The sequence below is a fragment of the Nycticebus coucang genome, chromosome 24 (assembly GCF_027406575.1).
Source record: "Nycticebus coucang isolate mNycCou1 chromosome 24, mNycCou1.pri, whole genome shotgun sequence".
NCBI classification, from domain to species: Eukaryota; Metazoa; Chordata; class Mammalia; order Primates; family Lorisidae; genus Nycticebus; species Nycticebus coucang.
In genome coordinates this window covers 25,314,503-25,330,475 of record NC_069803.1, presented here as the reverse complement: position 1 = coordinate 25,330,475, position 15,973 = coordinate 25,314,503, and the positions used below count along the sequence as shown (strand labels likewise).

Below are 15,973 nucleotides of genomic sequence, written 5' to 3'. Positions count from 1 at the left end.
GAAGATGTGAAACAAAAATATGTATCAGTTGGTGGCATCTGTGGCTCAACAGAGTAGGGCGCCGGCCCCATATGCTGGAGGTGGCAGGTTCAAATCCAGCCCCCGGCCAAAACTGCAAAAAAATAAAATAAAGAAAAAAAATATGTATCAGTTGAGTGGCAGTAATTACTCATCTTCTCATTTAAACTCTTATGTGAAGTCTGTCCTTATTTCATAAAAACAGAAAAGCATCAAATGATATACAAAAATGAACACTCCAGTACACCACCAGATAAACTTGGGTAGGCCATGACACATTGGTGATTAGTTCATTTGAGAGCCAAATAAAGGCCACAAAATAATCCTTAAATACATTTAAAATCCAAGGTGGGGGAAACCCTCTTCTTTTTAAATGTGCAATTATTTGTTATAATTTAATTTTATCCCAGTTCCATTCACTTGATCTAGGAACCCAGAGTCAAACCCATGCTCTGTCTCCAGATGTGTTTATAGGTTAGAATAGAATGGAAGTTAAGAGAAAATACCTCAGAATGATAGTCTGCCTGTATTGTCTCATCTCAGTACAAGGAATAACAAAATTTTAAAATCATTATTAAATAGTAATGAAAGGGCATTTATGAATGGAATGTGCCTTTTGGATCTCCATTCCTTTAAAACTTTTATTAGTGAATTTTGTCCAAGCAGCACTTCAGGAAGAAACAAAACCAACTTACCTGATCTGCAGTTGGTGTTCCCAGGAGGGCTGGTAGATCTGGGGATCCCCTTCTAACTGCATCCTGGGCTGGGATTCCACCTTAGAGAAATCTGAGCATCTTTAAGGCAGTGTTCGTACTTAGAAATTAACGCCTGGCACAGACTACTTGTTAATTAACTGGCAAATGTATTCAAGAACCCATGATCTGCCTGCCTTGAATGACCCGATGCAGGGAAATTTTCCCATGTTAATAATTCTCAAATGCTAAAGTTACTTTCTGAGTAAGGAGAGTGACAATTTTTTTTGGAGTCTTACTCTGTTGCTCTCAGTAGAGTGCCGTGGCATCACCGTAGCTCACGGCAACCTCAAAGTCTTGGTCTCAAGTGATCCTCCTGCCTCAGCCTTCAAGGAGCTGGGACTACAAGCATGCCCCATCACCAAGCCCAGCTAGTTTTTTCTATTTTTTAGTAGAGATGTGGTCTTGAACTTCTGAGCTCAAGCAATCTACCTGCCTTGGCCTCCCAGAGTACAGGGATTGCAGGTGTGAGCCACTGCGTCTGGCTGAGAGTGACAACTCTTAATACTTATACTAAACCAAACTATAATAAAAATCTCAATTTATGGAAATGATGGGGCTTTTAGATAATTTTTAGCCAATTTAATTTTTAGCCTTATATTCACCTTTGCTTTATTTTCTGTTATAGAATACAATGTCTAAAAGACATTTCTGGAAGATTGAATCTTTCAATGACTCAGGGTCACAATTTTAAATCAGGAGTTCAGGATCAGACTGAGCAAGAGCAGGACTCCATCTCTACAAAAAGTAGAAAAAATAGCCATATGTGGTGGCGGGTGCTTACAGTGCCAGCTACTTGAGAAACTGAGGCAAGAGGCGTGCTTAAGCTCAAGAGTTTGAGGTAGCTGTGAGCTGCGATGACAACAAAACAAACGAACCATACAAGCCACAGAGTAGGAACAAATATTTGCAAGAAACATATTCAATAAAGGACTTTTATCTAAATACACACAGATTCTCTCAACCCAATAGTAAGACAACACTAATAATAACCACACGGACAAAAAAACATGGATAAGAAATTAGACACCTCAACAAGGAAAATAAGGACAGGAAAACATGTTCAATGTTGTTCGGGAAATATAAATAAAAAAATCACAGTGAGACAGCACCACACACGCTAGCATGGCTCTTCGAAAGAGACTCATGACATCAGATGCTGGTAAAGATGGGAAACAAGCCTGCATACGTGGCTGATGGGAATGCAAAACTGCGTGGCCACAGTGGAAAAATCTGGCAGTTTCTTAAAAAGGTAAACATATTTCAACTGTATATCCCAGAACCCCACCTCTAGGTATTTATCCAAGATAAATGAAAATATGTCTATAAAGAAAGATCCATATGTGAATGTTTATAGCAGCTTTGTTCATAACAGCCCAAACCCAGAACCAATCCAAATATCAAGTGGAGAATGGACACACTGGCACAGCTATAAAATGTAATACCACTCAGCAGCATATAGCTATCAACTGCTTACGGCACCTAACACAGAGGGCCTTCAAAGGCATTATGCTAAGTTAAAAAAGCCAGACATAAAAGGACGTGTATCAGACGATCTCATTTATATGACATTCTGAAAAAACGCAGAACTACAGAGATAACAAAATCAGACCAGCAGTTGTGAACGTGTGGGACTGGGGGGAGGGAGCTGAGTGCAAAGACGCAGGGGGAAACTTGTGGGGGTGATGGAAAATGCTCTTACCTGTGAGAGGCACTGTTTACATGACCATATACGTTTGCAAAAGTTCGAACTGTGGGCTTAAAAAAAAGTGAACTTTATCACAGGCTTATTACACCTCAGTAAACTTGACCATGTGTAGCTCTTGCAAGCTAACACATGAACCAGGCATTATTAACCCTTTCCTCCTGGTTACGCCAGCTCCAAGACTCACTCATCGAGACCATTAAGGAAATGGCTACCGTCTTTACAGGTATTCAACTGTGTCCTTCTATGCAGGGGTTTAAAACACCAAAGTAGCACGAAGGGTGCATAATAAGACTGAAGGATACTCATGATTATCTTATTGAATAATATAAAATAAATAATAAAGAAAGGTCTCAGAATGGCACATTTTCTGTCATTATTCTGCTAGAAAACAAGACCATACACTCTTGTTTGTATAAGCAAGGTCTGGAAGTTGCATAGGGAGGAATGCTTGGTTGAATGATGTTCCCGAGAGGTGGAGAAAAGCAACACTTGTATTTATTCTACTTTTAAATTTCGTACAGTTCTCCTGTTTTTTTTTCAATAACCACATATTATTTTTGTAATAAAAATGGGTAAAAATAGAGGGAAGCAGAGGCAGCAGCGGTGGAGCGTGGCCTAGGCTGGTAGATGATGCAGAGAAGGAAAAACTACAAATGGCGTGCTGCCATCTTGTGGAGCAACCAAGAAACTACAGAACAGAAACACCATGTTACCTAGAAGAAAGTCCAAGGCAAATCATCCAGGGTTGGTTACTGCAGAAAAACAGATACGGGAGCAGAAAAGCTGTTTTGTGGTCAAGTTTTTGATTTAACCATTAATGAAACTGTAAAGACAAGCAAGCACGATCAGACAGACATTATTAACTTTCCACAAATCTTATACAAATGAAAACGGGGGGATAAAACTCTATCTAAATTGCTTGGATTTTTCAGATCTGCTCTTTTAAGGAAGGAGGTCTGTGTATTATTTACAATTAACCAACAAAATATTTATAATGGAACACTTTGCAACCAACAGAACTTGTAAAATTTGTAGTTTTAACTACTGCTAGAAAATGAGAATGATTTTACATCTGAAAAACCAAGTCAAAATCACAGATCAGAATGTTCCCTCATTCTCATTAGTATTTTTTGAGAAATGAATCAAAGCATGTGAAACTCTAAAAATGCAAATACAGTTGGGATCACATATCATTAGACAGTAAAAAGGTGAAAAATAACGACCAACAGTTTTTGTTAAACAAAAAATACAAAAATTAAAAAAACAAAAACCTAAACCCTCTGATTACTTAAGGTTCTGAAAGGTTTTCTCTCTCTTTTTTTTTTAATTTCCCAAACCAAAAATCTTCAGAAACAGCTAACTAGTTTTTTTGGTTGGTTGATTGGTTTTCAATGACATTGACGTGCCAACTACACCAAACTATAAATGGGGAAAAAGTCCATTAATAATTTACATGAAACGATAAAAGAATTTTTAAAACAATCCACCCTTGAGCAGAAGAAATTGGGGATCACTTTGAGTGTTAATGTAAAATACATTAGTCTTTAGCAGCAGGAGTTCCAGACCTGCCGGTGCCAAGAAGGTAACAAATAGTCTCTATCTAAAGAGGGGAAATGGGCGGCTCGGCGGGAGCTTTCTTCCCTGTTGGGTTATTTATAGAGAGCTCTATTTGTTAACATGTTTCTGCTATCACGGAGAGGGAAAGTTTAATGATTTAAAGGATTTCCAAGACAATTGTTTAATGATATAATGATTTATACACATTCATGAAATCCCAATATATAGCAAGTTAGATTTTCAAACTGCTATCACCAAAATAGCCATTGGAGATAGTGCAAAAACTTAACCAGAGAAAACTAGACGTTACAAAATAAAAAGCCAGAACTGCTAGAAAATAGAATGTTAAATCAGTGACCTGCCCTGCTTCACATTAGTCAACTCAGTTTTTAGGGTCTCTTGAAGTGAGTTTCTGGTTTTGAAATGTTTTTATGGAAGATCCGTGAATTAAATCCTAAATTGCCTGTGACTAATCAGAATTATCTGGGAGGCCAACCTTTAACCAAACTGTTATATTTTTGCCAAAAACCAGTTCTTCCATATACAGCCAAGAAAGCATAAAGGAATTTTTTTTTGAAGGAAAAAAATGGCCTCACATTAAAATTGCATATTCCTTTATAAGGACAGATTTATAAAATTCTGGTTATTGATATAATTTTCTGAAATCTCATGTTCAGAATTGGATTTTGACTACTAAAATTAAAAAATGTCAGTTGAGATGGATAAAGCAAGTCATCAAAAATTGTCTTTAAATTTAACCAGAAGGAAAACAAGTTTCATAATTTCCATTTCCCCTAATTGTCAAAAAAAATTAACCAGTTTTTTTGCCATATTTCATAAGAAATACACATCTGACTCCACTTTCTAAAAATTTATATTACCTTCACTTTTCATAAAGTTCTACTAATTCTATCAATTTGTTTTTTGTAAAAAATCAAACGCCCCCAACCCTGTAATTCAGATAAAATCAGTCCATTCTAAAAGATGCTTTTACAACAGAGTTTAAACCTTCAGTGATAAACATGTATTTAAATGTATAGGTACTTAGGAACATATGTCTCTATAAAAATTCAGAAACATTGTTGGGTCTAGAAACAAATCACTTCAGCAAAATGGTAGGTAATAAAGCATTTACTTTCTGGAGCAGAAGGGCGTATTTAATCGAATATTTTCTTTCTGAATGATGGAGAAATTTATTTCTGCTTAAAAGTAGGTTCAACTCAAATGATTTTTGGAAACTTTTTTTTAATGAATTTCAAACTTTTAAAACACTGAAGGTGAACAAAGGCTGGGAGCCAGATGAATCTTCTCAGCATAGGTGGCTACCTTCTCTCTCACCAAATGCTAGGCTGGAAGTGTCAATTACTGCTTGGGTCTCCGCTCTGTGCAAAGTCCATTAGAGAGCTTCCTTCCTTCTCCCTGACAAAGCTGCTTCTTCTGCAGCGTGTTGACTGGGCAGAGGTTTTAGCATTTTCAAGTGTGGAAGTACAAAAGCTTTTCCTCCTCTTACCAGGTAAATCAGAAGAATCAGCTGCAGGGCCCTGGATATTTTCTGTATCTGAGAAAGAAGGCGCTACGCACGGTTTTTGTCTGCAGGACATGGCATCTTTTCTGGGAGACAGAGTTTCAAATCCTGTACATACTGTTCTCCTCCTGGTATTTCGGGAAGTGGAAGGAAACGGAAGTGGAATCCACACAAGCCCTTCACTCTCCGAATCTTTCTGCAACCTTGTGCTCCGCCGTACTCTGGTTTCACTTTTTGTTCTCTGGAAGGTCTGTTCGATAGCATCAGATAAATCTTTGTACAGTTCAGAATTTTCTATACTAATTTCTGCAGAGCTGCCCACATGGTGGGAAGGTTTGTGATTTCCATTTCCTTCCAAATGTGAACTCTGACTATCAGAATAACATGAAGAGTATCTTCTAAGCTTCCTTTCTCTACAACTCCTAACGCTGAGACTTTTTGCAGATTTGTTTCCCAAATCCTCCTTTTGCCTTTTAGATTCTTTCTTATTGTCAGTGAGGGCATCTTGAAAACGATTCAATTCTTTCTGTGAGTCAGCCAGTAAGGAGCTGCGCTGAAGTTTCCCCATCACCGCTACTAAGCAGTCATCTTGTTTTTCACACTTTAAATCTTTCCACATTTTTAACCTTTGACAGAGGGTTTCTGCATTCTGACCGGCGGCAGCAGCCAATTCTGGAGCCTGTGTGATAAAATCAAGTTCTGGATCATCTGCAGTGTGTTCTTCAGTCCCAGACACACCAGCAATGTGACTGTCAGCCCCAGTTTGTGGCTCAGTTTTACTTTCCAACTTACTTTCTGCTTGGGGGATATGTTTCTTTTCATCGTTTACATTTGGACTTTCATCAGAAGTAGCATTATCAAGGAAGGAAGACCTTTCTCTGGAAGAGCAGAAGTCAGAATCAACGTGTTTATCAAAGCCTTGATTCATATGCAAATCTTCCAGGTTCAGAGGCAAAAGATTGATTCTTGTAACTGGATTTTTAGGCATCTTTACTTCTTCAAGTTTACCATTTGAGTTGAAATCATCTATGAGATATGCAAATAAATTTAAGTCTCATTACAAATTAACAAGGGAAATAAACCTTACTTTTTAGTAAATAAACAGGAGCCCTGTTCTGTTGTTCTAAGCTTTGAAAATCACAAGACCTGTCATTACACTGTCCTTGTACCCATCTGCCATCCTCCTCCTCTCTTAGCTGTTCTCCAACCCACAGGTTAAGAAAATAGGTATTTAACGCTTGAATTAATAATAATAAGCACATAAGCTCAGACCGTGAAAAGGAGAACGGGGTCTTAAATTGCTTCCTCCATTCTAACATCGCACACTACAAGCTCTTAGCATGAGGCAACAACACTTCCCATTTCCCTGAAAATGGACAACTTTGGTAGCAATGTATCTACTGAAATAGAACAGGGGAATTTAGGATTGGGAGTAATTTCAGGGCTTAGTAGTTAAAGGGCATGCCTGACAATACGCAGGTCTCATGCCCTCGGTTAAAAATTACTACAGAGTGCACTGTCCTCTCAAGTCTAACCACGTTTCAATATTAAAAATTACTATAGAGTGCACTGTCTGCTCAAGTCTAACCACATTTCAATATTCTAAAAATCTATCCCTTATTCCTCAATCTTTGATTAAACTTCATCCTCTGGGAAGATAGGCCAGAGCCTTTCATTTGCTTCTGACACATCCTAGGTGGGGAAAAAAACCATCATCCACTCCAGGGTTTTCAGACTGGTAGTAACACAGCGTAGATGAGCACAGGCTTCCCCAACTCTCTGCCTGGGCTGTTAGAGGCCATCGCCCTTGTTTATCTCAGATAATCACGGTTTTACGTGGCCAAATGGATATTAAAAGTATTTTCAACAAAATAGAGAGTGAAAATATACAAAATATAAAGTTTCAATTTGAAAACATATCCATGATTAGGGGACTTAAAATCATGCCCTGTGAAGCCAGAAATTAACACTGTTTAGGTCACTTAGCGACAACCAATGTGTCTTTGTATTTTCATACAGTTTTAAAAACTGTGCTTTTTATACAGCACTAAAAATTGGTATTTATGTATTTTTTTTTTTTTTTTGTAAAATTCATCATACTAGGGAAGGAAAAGGAGAGAGAGGAAGGGTGTTCAGAAAGGAGAGAGAGAAAGCAAGTAACTAAATTGATTTTTTTTTTTTTTTTGTTTTGGAGACAGAGTCTCACTATGCCGCCCTCAGTAGAGTGCTGTAGCATCACAGCTCACAGCAACCTCAAGCTCTTGGGCTTAAGTGATTCTCTTGCCTCAGTCTCCCAAGTAGCTGGACTATATACAGGAGCCCACCACAATGCCCAGCTATTTTTTTTGTTGTAGTTGTCATTGTTGTTTAGCAGGCCTGGGCTGGGTTTGAACTCATGTATGTGGCTGGCGCCCTAGCCACTGAGCTATGGGCACAAAGCCACTAACTAAATTGCTTTAAACCAGTGGTTCTCAACCTTCCTAATGCTGGGACCCTTTAATACAGTTCCTCATGTTGTGGTGACCCCCAACCATTAAATGATTTTTGTTGCTACTTAAAGTAATAATTATTCAACATGGGGAACTGTATTAAAGGGTCACAGCATTAGGAAGGTTGAGAACCACTGCTTTAAACTCCAGTAGCAGGTGATACCAGTGCCTAGAGATCCCCCGCCCCCCCAAAAAAAGCCCACTCCAGACATTTTTAAAAAGAAATTCTCTAATCAGATACAGGATAGAAAATTATACCAATTGGCCAGGCAGGAGGGAGTGGTGGCTCATGCCTGTAATCCTAGCACGCTGGGAGGCAGAGCTGGGAGGCAGAGCTGGGTGGACTGCTTGAGCTCAGGAAGAAATTCAAGACCAGCCTGAGCAAGAGGCAGACCCTCTCCTCTGTTAAATATAAAAAACCAGCTGGCTGTTGTCGGGTGCCTGTAGTCCCAGCTACTTGGGAAGCTGAGGTAAAAGGATCACCTGAGCCCAGGAGTTGGAGGATGCTGTGAGCTGTGACACCACAGCACTCTACCCAGGGCCACTGAGTGAGACTCTGTCTCTGAAGAAAAAAGAAAGAAAATGATACCAATAGTTATTGTTTAATCATCTTTTTAAAAGCTCTCTTTAGGAAGTAGGGACATAACAAAAAGACTTCGTTTCCGTTCTCCAGGAGACCATGATTTTGCGGGTGGGAGTGAATACAGGAATGAGATAATCGCAAAACCAGGTGATACGGGTGCATCGAAAAGGCCAAGAGTCCACAGTGGCATGCATCGCATTTGTCCTTGAGCCTATTATTCATCCTATGTAGCGTACTTCAAATAGAAGGCAGGCTCTAAACATCTGATGTTTGGCAAAGGCAGCTATTTGTAAAAGGATTCTATATAAAAATCAACAAACCAAACAGACACATATCCTTATTGTTTTCCAGCATAATTCAGTCCATTTAAAACTCAGGCATTAGAAAGCAGAAGCAGCTCCACTCCACTTTTTTTTTTTTGCAGTTTTGGCCGGGGCCAGGCTTGAACCCACCACCCATGGCTTATGGGGCCAGTGCCCTACTCTTTAAGCCACAGGCGCCTCCACTCCACTTTTCATCTACCCAAGATATCAACTGACTTGATCTTCATTTATAAACAAAACTTTCAGGGCCACTGAGCTCAATTTATAAATATTATTTCTGGAAGATGCTTAGTAGTGCCAACTTCAATGAAACATAATGGAGTGATGTTGTTTTTTTTATTTTTAAATTCTTGTCCTTAACTCATGTACCTATTACTGAACCGTCACCTTGTTTGCTTTAAATGGTGATGGACTGTACAACCAATGGAATTCATTTTAATTTAAGAAAAAGCAAAAATAAATAGGATGAGCAGAAATTATTTCCCTTGAAATCATGCATAAAATTCTTGGGTCTCAGTTTTCTGGGCAGAGGATCCAGAGCTTCTGCCAGATGCTGAAAAGGGTCTAAGTTACAAACTAGTGCTTACTTCACCTAAAATTCTCAGGCTAATATGAGAAAAGTGAAATAATAAATAGGGTGAATAGAAGAGATAAAATTCAACAAGAAAAGGATAGATACCTGAACACATCCCCCAGCAGCCTGGCCCTGAAGGGGTCATCTCCGAGACCTCTGGCACCTCTGGAATAGGACTCAAGACGGGCTTCTTAGAAGCAATGTCTCTTTCTCCATATAAGGATTTCTGAACACTTTTCTTTTTCATTCTTTTCTTCTTTCTGTAACTTTTTAAAACCTGAGAGAATATATTAAAACACTGCAATTGAGAAAGATGTAGCACCATGTACAAGTTTGACCCTTGAACTTCTAGAACATTTCTAATCATCATTCAGTATTTTATTTAAAAGATTATTTTTACAAAAAAAATGTAATGTCAGTTATTCCATTTAAACTTGTAGGCATTAGAGTCGGGGCTTAGCGTTGGGCAAGTTAACACAAAGTCAAATTATAAAGCAATACATTAATTATAAATTATATGGAAAGAAGCTTTCTAGATTTCTACAAAACACTTCCCCAAACAAGAGCTGGATAAGGGAAAAAACAGATTAGATGCTGTAGAATTGAACAGATGTCAAGACATGAAATATTTATAAGTAGGTTGTAGTTACGATCCTTCAGGAGTAACCCGGCGTGAATCACCTACTGCAGGGCTACGGGAAACTGCTTTCTGTCCCTAGAACAAACAACAGGCGTGGACATAAAATGTTAAAATAACACCAAGCCAGCTGAACTGATTCAAATAACAGATGGGTCAACCTAGACTAAGACGAATATGTCAAAACAGTATGGATTCTAAAAAGCACAAGTAAAAAACATGGGATACAAAGATCTGACAATAATTAATAGAAAACATGTGGGTCTCCATACACATTAAAAACTGCTTCAGTGAGGTCCAGACTGAGGCATTACATTCAATTCTGCACACCGTATCAGCAATTGAGAAATAATGTTCTACACTTAAGAAAAAGTTTCATGTGGAAGAGACTTGAAGGAAATTCAAACACTAGACTGAAATCCTAGAAACAGGAAAAGCAATGGCAGACATTCAGGGTGGTCATGCGGGAGAGACCCGGACTGCAGGTCAACATCAAATGTTTTCTGTTGTTAACAATACTGCCAGAAAGTAGAATTTATTCAAATACTCATTGAGAAATCACTATGTGCCAGGTAGTAATTTGCTAGGTGTGAGATCTAAAAACAAACAGAAGGTGGTTACTCAAGGTCTAGGCAAATAGTTAGAATACTCAGTAGGAGAACAGACTGTGTGGACTGGGAAGATGGGCGCATGGCGGCAGGGGGTGTTCAAGACACGCTCCATGGACAGTGTAATGTCCAAGGCAAGTCTCAAACAAGGGAGAGCTGTTCTGGCTAAGTATGGGGGTGGAGAAAGGGTTTTTCAAATGGAGGGGCAGGGCACAGGGCAGAGGGCTGCTCATGGCAGTGCTCAGAGGACCCACCCCAGGTGGCAGGAGGCAGAGCCCCTGAGTGGAAGGGATCACATGAAAGCCCTGAGGGCGCCCTACCCGGGGACCCAGGAAGCAGCAGCTTATGATCTCACATTTAAGATCCTTTGGGGGAAACAGAAGATTTAGGTTGAAACTAATGGTGAGATCCAAGAATGCAGAAATGGCACAGAACTCTGAGTTCCTGGAGATATCTATAGATATCCTGTAAAAACAAAACAAAACATTCCACGGAGAAATAATTTTAGAACTGTGCAAGATGAATGTTCCTCTTGGTGATTTACAATATACATTGAACATGACGTTCTCTGAGAAGTCCTCAGTGTAAATAATCTCTACGTGCATTAGGAAAATGCTGGGCCAGATATTTTTCCATTAAGTCTTTTTTCACAGAACATCTGTTGATGTTCTATGGAATGGTCGGGAAAATGCTGGCTTGGTCAATGGCTGCAGAAGCCAAGAGAAAAGAAAAATCCTAACTTGGGATTCACAGATGAAACACAGAAGAGAAACACGTGGCCTCAGTGCCAGACTCTTTGGGTTTAAATCCTGACTGCCACTTAACCTGCTTTATAATTCCAAGCAAATTATGCCAACTTCCTTCTCTGCTAAACAGGAATCACAGTAGCACCTATTACATAATGCTGCGGTGCGGGGTAAATGAGTTAACGTGTGACATGGCTAACATAAGGCTTGGCCCATAGTAAGAGCGATGTGTTAGCTGTTCTTATTCTTTTAAACTACTTCCTATTTGAGAATATGAGAAAAAATTTTTGAAAAAATTTTTAATTGACAAAAAACATACATATTTATGGTGTGAAACATGACATTTTGATATATGTATTCATTGTGGAATGGTTAAATCAAGTTAATTAACATATCTACTACCTTGCAAATTTTCACCACCAAATTATATTAGTATTATTGTAGGACATAGGCTCTACGTGGTTGAGATGCTATGGCCAAGTGGCGCTCGTAGCTCAGTGGGTAGGGCACCGGCCACATACACTGAGGCTGGAGGGTTTGAGCCCAGCCCAGGCCTGCCAAACCACGACAACTCCAACAATAAAATAGCTGGGCATTGTGGTAGGTGCCTGTAGTCCCAGCTACTTGGGAGGCCGAAGCAGGTGGATTACTTGAGCTCAGGAGTTCCAGACCAGCCTGAGCAAGAGTGAGACCCCCATTTCTAAAAAATAGCTGGGCATTGTGGTGGGCACCTGTACTCCCAGCTACTTAGGAGCCTGAGGCAAGAGAATCACTAATGCCCAAGAATTTGAGGTTGCTGTAAGTTGTGATGCCATGGCAGTCTCCCCAGGGCAACAGCTTGACACTCTATTATGGCCAATGTCAATAGGCTATACCCTCTGGAACAGTCTGATTTATAGGTAAGAAAAAAAAAATCCCTTTTAGTGTGAGATGTCCCTTGCACCTACAGCAGTGCTGGGCGCACATTGGCTACTCAGCAGTATGAGTGAATGAAGGGTTAGAAAAAAATCCCTTTTAGTGTGAGATGTCCCTTGCACCTACAGCAGTGCTGGGCACACAGTGGCTACTCAGCAGTATGAGTGAATGAAGGGTTAGAAAAAAATCCCTTTTAGTGTGAGATGTCCCTTGCACCTACAGCAGTGCTGGCCACACATTGGCTACTCAGCAGTATGAGTGAATGAAGGGTTAGAAAAAAATCCCTTTTAGTGTGAGATGTCCCTTGCACCTACAGCAGTGCTGGGCACACATTGGCTACTCAGCAGTATGAGTGAATGAAGGGTTAGAAAAAAATCCCTTTTAGTGTGAGATGTCCCTTGCACCTACGGCAGTGCTGGGCACACATTGGCTACTCAGCAGTATGAGTGAATGAAGGGTTAGAAAAAAATCCCTTTTAGTGTGAGATGTCCCTTGCACCTACAGCAGTGCTGGGCACACAGTGGCTACTCAGCAGTATGAGTGAATGAAGGGTTAGAAAAAAATCCCTTTTAGTGTGAGATGTCCCTTGCACCTACAGCAGTGCTGGGCACACAGTGGCTACTCAGCAGTATGAGTGAATGAAGGGTTAGAAAAAAATCCCTTTTAGTGTGAGATGTCCCTTGCACCTACAGCAGTGCTGGGCACACAGTGGCTACTCAGCAGTATGAGTGAATGAAGGGTTAGAAAAAAATCCCTTTTAGTGTGAGATGTCCCTTGCACCTACAGCAGTGCTGGGCACACAGTGGCTACTCAGCAGTATGAGTGAATGAAGGGTTAGAAAAAAATCCCTTTTAGTGTGAGATGTCCCTTGCACCTACAGCAGTGCTGGGCACACATTGGCTACTCAGCAGTATGAGTGAATGAAGGGTTAGAAAAAAATCCCTTTTAGTGTGAGATGTCCCTTGCACCTACAGCAGTGCTGGGCACACAGTGGCTACTCAGCAGTATGAGTGAATGAAGGGTTAGAAAAAAATCCCTTTTAGTGTGAGATGTCCCTTGCACCTACAGCAGTGCTGGGCACACATTGGCTACTCAGCAGTATGAGTGAATGAAGGGTTAGAAAAAAATCCCTTTTAGTGTGAGATGTCCCTTGCACCTACAGCAGTGCTGGGCACACAGTGGCTACTCAGCAGTATGAGTGAATGAAGGGTTAGAAAAAAATCCCTTTTAGTGTGAGATGTCCCTTGCACCTACAGCAGTGCTGGGCACACATTGGCTACTCAGCAGTATGAGTGAATGAAGGGTTAGAAAAAAATCCCTTTTAGTGTGAGATGTCCCTTGCACCTACAGCAGTGCTGGGCACACATTGGCTACTCAGCAGTATGAGTGAATGAAGGGTTAGACATCAAAGACAAGGGAGTACAATCCAGCTTACACACAATCTGGTAAGTAGACTGAAAGACTAAACTTCTGTTTTCTCATTGCCATAAGCCAGCAGACGCATTCCCCCCCCAATAATTAAAGCACCTCAGTTCTGTCTGTCCTAAACATGGTTATCTAGCAGCGCTGATCTTGTCCCTAAGATGATTTTGCTAGCATATGACCAGAAACTTCAGAAAATGTGAATTGACCACAGTACAAAACCTTTGCTTATGGTTAATAAACAAAAGAAGCTATGTACGATTAGAACTTTAATGAGCCATTCAATCTAGAAGTGGTTGGCAAGTGGTTAACTTACGACTGGGAGCAAAGAACGACGGAAGGTTTTTACTCCTAAAAGAAACCCCACTTACTCCAAAATCACTGACACTGCTCACACACTGAAAAAGGTCACAAAACAGAAATAAATGCTTATTTTTTGGTTTTATTTGCACAATCACGACAAATTGTTTTCAGAGAATAGTTTTAAAACTGTTCAAGACTGACTGATGTAATGAAAGCAGCAGCTAAGCTAAGGGGAGGGGAATAGAATGAGGGACAGGCAGAGGGGAGGGAGGGCCCACAGTGTACTGCACGCCTCTTGGGGGTGGGACACAGTCTAAGAGGGACCGTATCTAACAAATGCAATCAGTATAATCTAATTCTTTGTACCCTCAATGAACCCCAAACAATAAAAAAAAAAAGTCATATACATGGCAACAAATCAAACTGCACAGGAAAGCTTCCCATGGTCAAGTACACACTCCTCTACTCCCGGTGTTCCCTTACTTACTGGTTCCATGCTTAGTTCTTGTGGCCAGCTCCCTCAAGTGCCCATCAACCCATGGATTAATAATATGTAAGGGGCTCACAGTGCTATATTTTTAACTTCATAAAAAGAAAAACTCCAAACATTCCCAGCACAGAAAAGAATAGTTCACTCAAACCCACTAAGCCCAGCAACTAACTTCAACAATTACTAACATACAGCAATCAAGATTCATTGACCTCCCCTTCCCTTACGGTTATTTTAAAGCAAATCATAGACATTATCATCATCTCAAAGTGAAAATCTGGCTGTGTCTTTTTTTAAGACAGAGTCTCGCTCTATTGCCTGGGCTGGAATGCGGTGACATCATCACAGCTCACAGCAACCTCAAACTCCTGGGCTCTAGCAATCCTCCTGCCTCCATCTCCTCAGTAGCTGAGACCACAGGGACATCACAACACTTGACTAATACCCAAGTGCCCATCAACCCATGAATGGATTAATAAACTGTGGGATATATACACCACGGAATACCCTTCAGCCACAAAAAGATGGAGACTTGATATCTTTGTATTAACCTGGATTGAGGTACAGAATGTTCTCCTTCGTAAAGTTTCACAAGAATGGAAAAGTATCCAATGTGCTCAATACTAATATGAAGCCAGCAGATGAACAAATACTCGCCCACGTGAGAGAAAAACTCAACTAAATTCAGGTGGGGGGAGGAAGAGGGAGAAAGGAGGGAGAGACCACTGTGCCCCCACAGTGGTCACAACTAAGACAGGAACTTCACCTACCAAACGCAACAATGTACCCAATTGTTTGTACCTTCATATTAATCTGAAATTAAAAATAAAATCTCAAAATAGAAAATGTAATTAGGCAAAAAAACATAAGGATAGCAGTGTTTCCTGATATCGCTTGAGAGTTTAAATTTCTCCAACTGGCCCATAAATGTCTTTTTATAATTGTTCAAATCAGGGCCCCAATTAGATCCCCAAATATTTAATTTGGTTGAGGCATCCCGTAAGTCTCTTTTATTCTACTGGTTCCTTATTTACCTTGCCATTTATTTTGTGAATAAACTGAGACATCTCTCGCACAGAGTTAGCCACACTCTGGATTGGGTGACTACAGTCATGGTGCCTTTAAGTTTCTCTATCCCCGGCGTGTCCTGGAAACTGATAACTAGATCTAGAAGCCTGATTAGATCCAGCTTTGGTGAAATTGACAAAAATTTGCATATATTACATATCTTGACACCTGTATGCATTGCGAAATTATTAAATCAAACTAATTAACGTAACTATTGCCTAACATACTTTGTGGTAACTTTCAGGAGGTAATTTC

At 40.1% G+C, this 15,973-nt stretch overlaps 1 protein-coding gene across 2 annotated transcripts in view; it reads right to left on the bottom strand.

Annotated features, from left to right (window-relative positions):
* Positions 1 to 4,231: 4,231 nt before the first annotated feature.
* Positions 4,232 to 15,973, bottom strand: part of CDCA2 (cell division cycle associated 2) — a 41,537-nt gene continuing 29,795 nt past the window's right edge. For both annotated transcript variants that reach the window (XM_053578808.1, XM_053578809.1), the window contains exons 14-15: positions 9,635 to 9,806; positions 4,232 to 6,586 (exon numbers count right to left, since the gene is read on the bottom strand). In XM_053578808.1, coding sequence (XP_053434783.1) covers positions 5,394 to 6,586; positions 9,635 to 9,806 — 1,365 coding nt within the window. In that variant the 3' untranslated portion in view covers positions 4,232 to 5,393. The remainder of the gene's footprint in view (positions 6,587 to 9,634; positions 9,807 to 15,973) is intronic.